Source organism: Tripterygium wilfordii, chromosome 1 (assembly GCF_013401445.1).
Source record: "Tripterygium wilfordii isolate XIE 37 chromosome 1, ASM1340144v1, whole genome shotgun sequence".
Taxonomy (NCBI): domain Eukaryota; kingdom Viridiplantae; phylum Streptophyta; class Magnoliopsida; order Celastrales; family Celastraceae; genus Tripterygium; species Tripterygium wilfordii.
The window spans coordinates 8,837,141-8,846,539 of record NC_052232.1 but is presented as its reverse complement, the minus strand read 5'-3'; the positions used below and the strand labels follow the sequence as shown (position 1 = coordinate 8,846,539).

General features: G+C 36.0%; 1 protein-coding gene and 1 long non-coding RNA gene across 3 annotated transcripts; both read right to left on the bottom strand.

The window, feature by feature from the left end:
* Window positions 1-387: 387 nt before the first annotated feature.
* On the bottom strand, window positions 388-2,985 carry LOC119981625 (protein SRG1-like). Its single transcript, XM_038824733.1, has 4 exons — window positions 2,698-2,985; window positions 2,346-2,587; window positions 1,825-2,149; window positions 388-961 (listed from the first exon to the last, which is right to left on the bottom strand). Exons 1-4 carry the CDS (start codon window positions 2,935-2,937, stop codon window positions 692-694), a joined length of 1,077 nt encoding a protein of 358 aa, XP_038680661.1. The 5' UTR covers window positions 2,938-2,985; the 3' UTR covers window positions 388-691.
* A 2,914-nt stretch (window positions 2,986-5,899) lies between these two features.
* Window positions 5,900-8,410, bottom strand: LOC119998095. 2 transcript variants are annotated; one of them, XR_005468187.1, is made up of 2 exons: window positions 7,951-8,410; window positions 5,900-6,163 (listed from the first exon to the last, which is right to left on the bottom strand). It is a non-coding gene; the product is annotated as an uncharacterized LOC119998095 (long non-coding RNA). The 2 variants fall into 2 exon arrangements; XR_005468189.1 differs by having other exon boundaries at window positions 5,900-6,158.
* Between the last annotated feature and the right edge of the window lie 989 nt (window positions 8,411-9,399).

Genomic DNA, 9,399 nt, shown 5'->3' with positions numbered 1-9,399 from the left:
TTTTGAGGGAAGAACAAGATACCTTTGAATAGTTGAGGGATTAGAGTCAATCTAGCCCAAGTAAAAGCCCCAAGCAGCCCGTAGGTTTCCATTGTTGTTGCCCATTTTAGACTTTATGTTTCGCGTGGAGCTGTTGGACCTGGTAATATTTTTCATTGGGAGCGTCATAATTTTTTATTCTTGGGGGGTTTTGTACATTTTGTCCATAGCTTCCTAAAATAATGAGATTTGTGAGGCTTATAGGGGGGGGGGAGGGGGAAAAACAAAACAAAAGGCCTTGTGTGATTATCTAGATGGATATGTTAGAAAATTACCCAAAATTCATACTAACTACTAAGAAAATTAGCCAAAAGGTTAGGAATCATCCAGAGAAGAGTCCCCACCATCTACGACTTAATCCCACTTATTTTAGATCGGTTACATGAAAATAATTAAGATCAACAATGTGCAATTTGGTCTAAAGCAACACAATCTACTGTAGACAGTAATTTCTGTGAAATTTAAAATCGCGAAAGAGATTGAAACAATTTGTATTTGATATGAAATTGGGTTCGCACTCCTTTGACTTGCTGGTCGTGTGAAACATAAAAGCACACCACGTAAATATGACTTTATTTCAACCCCCACGACCCACACCACAACATGTTCACTGGACAGCTGAGTCAACAGTGCAGGATAATATCAACTGGTATCATCCATCTTGTGACTCCTGATCAATTTTGATTTTTATGCGCTCTAGAAGAGATTTTCTGTAGACCTTGCGAGAGGCGGCATCTTTGATGTACTGCTCTATCCCTATTTTCTTGAATAATGGGGGGTTTTGTGAATTGATTAGACTTGAAATGGGTCCAATATCAGCCTCAAATTTAGGGTTCATGAAGAAGGCTATGGAGATCCTTTCTTTCATTGAATTCACCATGGCCCTGTGCTCTATGCTGCTGTAGATCCCATTGCTTAAAATCTGCAAAAAACACTCCAAACGTCCGGAGAGACAAAAATTATTTGAAACTAATCATTTAATATCTAGAGAATTATGTTAATCATTTATAATTAGTTTTTTTTCTAAAATTAAATATATAATCCATAATAATTATATTCTTAAATAATTTCATTTTACATGAGATTGTAAAAGATAAAGAAAGAACGATAAAAGAACGGAAAATTAATATTTTAACGTTTTACTATAGAGATTGGAATAGAGACTCCGATGCAACTATATTGAGTAGAGATGTGTAAATTGTGAAAAAAATTGGTATTTGAATAGGTAAAATAGATAATCGACTAAGAGAATTATTTTGTTTTTGGTTAGCCGAGAACAATATCAATGGCTTGTCTATTTTGGATGGTCAAGTTGGGCTAAAAACTCAGGCTGAAAAGGCCAAGTGCACAACCTACCGACAAAATCAGCCAAGTTAGGATGACGCTCAGCACAAAACCCAATGGAGATAGATCCCACTGAGAATCGAACCATGAAAATATCGCAAACATACGTCTTTAGCCGAAACCGATAACTTGCCGGGCAAGCCCAATTTGGTTGACTAAGAGACAATGATGCTAATGCTCTTATGCTTTTAATAGATAGTATATATAGGCAATATTGAATCTAATTGCAACATGTTTTGCTATTTGAATTCTGAAACCCAAATGATTAATTCCTGCATCAATCATGCAAATCTAGCTTGTTATGTTAGTCGAAGTCAACCAAGGGTTCTTTCACAAGATTAAAATAAATCACACGTGTTAATAAATATAAATATATGTATGTATGTATGTATAGAGTGAGAGAGAGAGAGAGAATGATAATGAAGTATGAAGCAAGCATACCTCTAATATGTCTCCTACATTTACAACAAAGGCATCTGGTTGAAAATTCACAGGAATCCAAACCCCATCTTTCATAATCTCAAGACCATCCACCCCATTAAGCTGGTTAAGAATGGTGATTCCGGTCGCATCGGAATGAGGCGTAAACCCCATAACCAGCTCTGGTTGTGGGCATTTAGGGTAATAAGTCATCCTCACCGATTGCATCCCATCTTCAAACAACTCTACCACTTCCTCCCTCTCTATCTTCAGAGCCCTCGCCATAACCCCAAGAAGTCTCATGCCCAGTTCTTGCAACTCGGTTATATAACGCTCTAACGTATTCCTGCATGCAACAAAGATAAGGCTTGTTACGAATTAGTCACCCAAAGAAATATATATTGTTGCAGGATCATCGATCATTTAATGTTTCAAAATGAGACAAAACAGCTACCCGGGCAGATTTCATATAGTTGTGAGCAGATTTAACGCTGATGTGGCATTAAATCAACAAGAAAGGGAGATGTAGAGAGGGAATTAACCTTAAGGATGAAGGGAGCTCTGGAAAGAGGTATGGTTTTCTTCTGGTGATGGGATTGGTTGTCATATAGAAACCATCACCCCAATCAAGTTTTCCTTCTCTTCGGGCGACGTTTACGAACCCTTCAAGATCTGCTGGCCTCATCTTGTACTTGACTTTCTCCTCCATAGGAAGCTTGTAAAACTCTTCAATCTCGTACCTCAGTTTCTCCATTAATGAACAACTTACACCATGGTTCACCACCTGCATATATATATATATATACACACATTCATGTTTTGACTTCAATGAATATGAACATACACCAACTCAAATCAAAAGGTGAATGAAAACAGAATAGAACATTTGAAAACCTGAAAGAAACCCCAATCTTTGCAGGCCAAATGCAGTTTCTGAAGCTCAGAACCCGACTCCAATTGTTTCATGTCAAGAATTGGCAGAGTAGGCAAGAGATTTGAACGATCAAAGAGAATAGTAGTTGAAGGTTCTTGATCACCAAAACGAATGTATTGTTGTGGGATCAACGTCAAGGGCTCTTTGATGAGCTCTTGGACACTGATCATGGCTGACTTAGCATCGGTTGGAAAGGCCATTAATTAAAACTTAATATGAGGACAATATTATCAGTAATTGTACATATGGAGTACTCACTTGTCCAATATTTATGGCCAAAAAATCCGACCCAAGCACGAGAAGATATTTAGTGGACCCATATCAATTGAATGATGCCAACTCATGGGGGGTCGTTATGAATAAATTAAAGTGGTTGGTTTACGAGTTAAATTTTGAATACTTCTCAACTACTGATCAAGAATTCTCATCATCTTATTCTTATTGACTCTAGTACACCAAATCAACATATGATATGACATATTAGGACCATTGAATAATTTCTCACATAAGCACCCGGCCTCTAATTATCTCACATGGATGAGAAGGTGCTTGGTACATTCAACGAGTGACCCATAAAAAATTATTTATATATCAATACATAGAATTAGGGATAGCAAGACTTTATCCGGTCTGAATAACCAAATTTGTTTGACCCAAAATAAACCAAATTTGTATATAAGTTATATGTTCGAAATTTGATTCCAAACAAAAAAATTTGTCTGGTTTAAAACCAACGGTTTACTTGTCCAGACCCTAACCCGAATTAGATTATTGTCCAATTTACTTGTATGGATTTAAACCAATCCGGGTTTATTCAATTAAGTATGTCCAAAATCCAATCTGGGTTAGGGTTTGTACATGTAAATATTTTATAAACACGTGATGTTATCCAACCCGAATCCGAATTTTGACCACCCCTACGTAGAATGGTCAGAAGTCTATGAGATATTTAGCTAAGTTTGACCCACTGGGAGCATTACATTTGTAATCACGCGTTGAACTTTGGCCTAACTTATTATGTCGTCAGGTGTAAAATTTCTATGTGCACGAGTCGGACGACATGAGTTAAGGTTCATATCAGCGGTTCAAAGGGGAGCTTGTCTGGTGTGATTCTCATATAAAGAAAATAGATATTTTGGATTGTCGGTAACATAAAATTGAATAAGTTTGATTTCAATTTGGATTGATAACAAAGTTATTATTCGTTTAATTATTATAATAACAATCTTTCTTTATTTTTTAATACCAATGTCTCGAGAGACGAGAACAACAAGCCAAACCAATAATGGGCAAATTATTATTATTATTTCGACAATAACCCATGGAGGTGTGTACTTGTTTCCTTAAATTAAAATTAAAATATACAATTTATTTACTTGAAAACTTATATTATATATAATGTTTGATTGTAACCAACGTGAGATATGTGGTAGATTAAGATTTAATACTATACTTAACGCTCATACGAACCTCAAAAGTCCAAAAATTTATATCTTTAGGTGTTGGGTCAATTTTGTGCATATATATTCTAACACTAAAAAAGCTTATTTAATTTCACTTTTCTTCCTCTTATCAATTCCTTAATTGACAAGAGGGAACAAATAATGAGACTTTTTAACCTTTTAAAATTCTAAGACAACAAGTCAATCCATAACCAAGAGATGATACAAAAAAAACGATAATATATATATATATGTATGTATGTATGTATGTATAGTCTAGTTTATTTATTTATATATGTATGTATGTATGTATGTATAGTCTAGTTTATTTATTTATATACATTTGAATAAGTCCAAATTGGGTAATGGATTTTTTTTCTTTCAAGTTTCGTATTATATAAGCAAAGAATTTGTGCCTTTCACAATAGGACGCGTTTTTTGAGATTGACAACTAATGGCCGACACTTCATGAAAAATAAATTCACAGAAAATATCGTTAATGTTTGTGGTTGGATTTTGAACCATTTTTATGAATGGATGTTGTTTTCAGCATTTAGTTCTCATGATGGAAGTCAAGAATTTTTATTGTGTTCAATTAAACACGTGATTAAATAGCCAATATTTATCTCTTATGTTAAATAGAAGAAATATGTGTAAGGTTTGACAAAATTTGTGATTGTCATTTGTTTATAACCAACCACTCACAATAACCTCACGTTTTATCTTAAGATGTGCAAACCCTATTTTCAATCACTGTCATCATGATAGCAACTTATACCAACTTTGCCAATTGGGTTTTATTTTTAATAATTCATAAGACTAATTGAGAGACCCGTAATGCGCGGAAAGTATCAACAAATTACAACTTAATCAAGTTAGTGTTACCATCTATATATTTATAGAGTCCGAGTATAATTACTATACAAATCACTTAAATTTTACTTTTTTACTGATTGCTGTCACCTGATGCGACCTATAAATTTTAAAAATTTAAGTTTTAGATATTGTGTATAGATCCTAGAGAGCCGAGTGGCACCAATGGCTATTAAGAATGATTAATTTAATTGAACGGGTAAGTTTGGTTTGAATTGAAAGCAATGGAGTCAAATCAATGCTTGTGAAATTGGCACATCCAAAGAAGAAGAAACAAATATCTTTGAATTATAAATAAATTGTAGAGTGTGAATATTCATGAGTTTTTCTCAAATTCTCCGCCACAGATGATAAGTTCGCTGACGTATCAATACGGATCCTAGACTAACAAGCTAGACATGTAAAAATAATAAATAAGAACGTCGTCTTAAACGAGAGATGGAAAAAGGGTTGGTCACAGTTTTGGCTGTTCCCATTTCACTCGCCGCTACTACGAGAATAGCTTTTGCTTTCTTTTCCTTTGGTTACTAAGATGTTTCACTTCTTTTCTTAGAGCTAGCCCATGCAGTTTCAAACTCAGGCTTAACATGGCTGAAATGTTTCGAAGGCCCAGCTCATCATTCAAGCTACATTGTACTTGGATATTTTCATTGTTCGTTTGTTCCTTTTTGCCAACGAAGTGTTAACAAGCTCTCCAAGGAGAACATCATCAAGATCCCACCGCGACAAGTGAGAAATTACTATCCTGCCCTCTCCAATGACAATTCTTCGGGCACTGGTCATCAACCTTCAGAAGTTTGAAACTGAAGAAACAGAGAGAAAAAGCACAAATGCACAGACAAAGAGAGAGAGCATGAACAGAGAAAGTAAAGCATTGTTTCTAACATCTTAATCAATTCAAAATAGATTCAAATTTACAACAAAAATCGAATATAATACGCTGTTGTTTCCCTACGCTACACGGACCAATGGCTTCATTCCCTATTCCAAATCTCAACTATATCAATCCATATCTTCCAACAGCACCTTACTGATTAGTTTTTCATGTCCAATGCTGGAATGGAACCAAAGCCTTTCGGTGGAGGTCATCTGCATCAATCTTGTCTCTAAACTAGCATTTGTAAAAAAAAAAAATTACAGAGTCAGGTGTAAGTAATTTAACAAAAACCAACCCCATATTAACCGAGCCAAGGAGAAATTCTATATATATATATATATATATATAAATTCAAACCAATCATATCATACAACAAGGTTCATTGCATCAGAAGGAAGAAAAATGACTTCTTGAAAAGTTTTTCTAGCTCGCATTTAACAAGAAACCGACAACGAACTTGCACCTCAAAGGGATTTTCTAGTTATAAGAAATTGACAATTTGAATCATACTTTTCACTTACGCATTACGAATCAGTACATTGATTGTACCACTTGAACTAGTAAACGAAGCCAAGATTTTTATCATTAGTATAATTAGAATAATTCAAAAATCCAAACACATTAGTACTTCTTCTTTTTTTCCTTATGCAAAAGAAATTTACCAAGGGGCAGAGGAGAAAAGCAACATAAAGAGAAAGAACAAAGCTACAACTTGAAACAAGCCAACAAGAGAAATACCAGTAAAACATTGTACTCTCATAGAATATAATCCGTGATCTAAATTTGATTGCCAGAACATCAACAAAAAAGAAAAAAGGAAAACAGTTTAGGGACACTAAGAAACAGACGTTTAGAAACTCATAGGCAGTCGCTCCGTTAATAATCAAATCGATGCTTTTCGGCTATCATGTTTAGAACAGGCAATTGAAAATACGGCATATTTTTCAACAGAAAGAAAAGTGTTCCAGATCACATGCAAAAAAGTAATCCCTTTATCGGATGTTGATCAACGCCAAATCAGATACACTCATACCCATAAAGCATTGCTCAGCGAAAAATATATATAGCCCCGAAAGATGCAGAAAATAGCAAAAGTACAGCAGTAACAATCAAATTCAAGAGCTTCTGTTCAGATTCTCTACTGAAATCCAGTACCTAAGTAATAAAAATTCCTCAAACAAAAAATGCTGCAACACATTGAGATTTGAGGCCAAAACCCTGTCATTTATTTATGGCATGGTACCTCTCCAAGGCAGTGCCATCCCTACTGACTGAATGCAAATTGCAGATCAGACAGGACGTGGTTTGGTAAAAAAATCATAAATATAATCAAATTGTATATGTTGTCAAACACGTACTAACACCAAGTCACCAATGTAGTAGAACTTGCATACATGATACAACAGAGGTTCGATTCTCCTTTCACCGATCTTATTTCTCTAAGAGCCCTAAGCACATTCAAGACTTACAAATTCAAACGAAAGGTATTACAGAGCAGTTGTATAACAATCTTTTCAGCAGTTAAACTAAATATCTTCTCCTTTCAAATACGAGATATGGAAACCAAAAACCATCCGCATATTTTTCCTCTGCAACTATGTTATCCTTTTTCCATTTATCTAGACAGAAGTCAAAAGTCTTACAATCAGGCATAGTTCCATTAATAAATAGCAATGACGTGAAACTGGAATTCATACAGAAAATGTAGGTACAATGACACCTCCAAAAGGGTTCCCAGATGAAACCCAGTTCCCATACCCATCGGCAAGAGCCAACAGGCCACAAGTCACTTTTAGTCGAGAGTGAAACAAACATGCAAAATCTGAAGAAAATTACAAACATGGGTTGAAAAATTAAACCAATCGACATTGCCACAATAGATAACAATTCCAAACAGAACCCACAAAACAAAACGAACAAAAGGAGATCAATAACAAACCTTTACTAGTCTGCCCCTTCCAAGGCCTATTTAATTTATAAACACCCCCACACACAAACCCAGAGAGGTAAAAAAATCTCACCTTTTGAGCAGATGCCATCTCTCAAGGGGAATGCCGGGGCCGGGGCCGGGGCCGGGGCCGGGGCCATCTTGGCCTTGGATCCGAATAGCAGGGAACATCTCAAACCCTAGTATTCTAAAACTAGAGAAAAGAAGAAAAAAAATGAGAGAGAAACAAAAACAAGAATACCAAACAAAAGAGAGAACAAAAAGAAAATGTGGGCTTGAAGGGGTTTTCGAGGAGAGGAGGTACTACTTCACTACTGTGACTGTCTTTAGTCCAGAGCAGAGAAAGCGAGAGAAAATTGAGGTCGAGACTGCACGAATCCCAAAGACAAACCATCAGATCGAAACGGATGGATGGATGGACGGACGGACGGAGAGAAAGGGAGTGTTCCTGTTTTGTTGTCTAGTTTTTATGGAGGGTTTTAAAAAGAAACCCCGCAACCCCGCCCTCTTCAGCTTCACTTTATTAGTTTCAAAAGCAGAGGGGTTTAGTTGCTGTGCTTTAGTTTAGTTTAGCCAAAACGGGCTTCAGCCTCCATAATTGGGCTTTCCAATATGAGCCTAATCGGGCCGAGCTTAGATTCCAAAATTTTTAGCAGCCAAGCTTAGCCCAAATCTTGCCCATCAATGTATGGCCCAAGTACATTTTGGACACCTTAGCAATATTGCACTTGATCGGATCTTCTCGGCATCAAATTAATGAGAGCTATGCTGCCGCCTGCCTGTGGTGAACCTGGAATTGCACTCCACATATTCGATGAAATTACTGAGAAGAAAGTTGGTAGGAACAGAGCAGATGGATGAGATTCGTGGTAAAAGGAATGGGCAACGGCTACCGTTTTGGGTCTCTCTTGTGTCTTTCTGGTTTCTCTTAGAAGATTGAATGACAAAAGGCTTGAGCCATAGCATTGACTTTTCAGTCTCCCCCTAATTGATCCGCCCTTGTGCTCGTCTTCTCGGGACTCAGCCCATAGCATCGACTCTTCTCGCCAGTTCGTTTTCTCCCCTTCCCTAATTGATTTGTTTGTTTCCGATGATATATTGCTAGTGATGAATTAGTAGAGCTGTAGAGCCTTACTGCCTCATCTTCTTAATTTAGTAGTGTCGTCCTAACTTTGCAATATCAACGGATTCAGTGACAGAGGGTAACGTTTGTAGATTTGTATAATCGGATGAATGACATTGTCTCGTATGTTTTATAGAAAAAAGAGTTATTTTGAACTGTTACTAATGTATTGTAATAGAACGTTTTTAAAATATGAAGACTCGTAGAGAATAATTGTAATAAATATGATATTTTATTTTTTAAAATTATTATTAATGATTTTTTTTATACCATATAAATAACTCAAAAAAATTTATGAACGTTGTCCATGGACCCCACAGATTAATTATGCCCTCAGTGAATTCGGATTTTGAATTTGCCATTGGATGTTTGTATGACCATTTCCAATGCCCTGTGTGA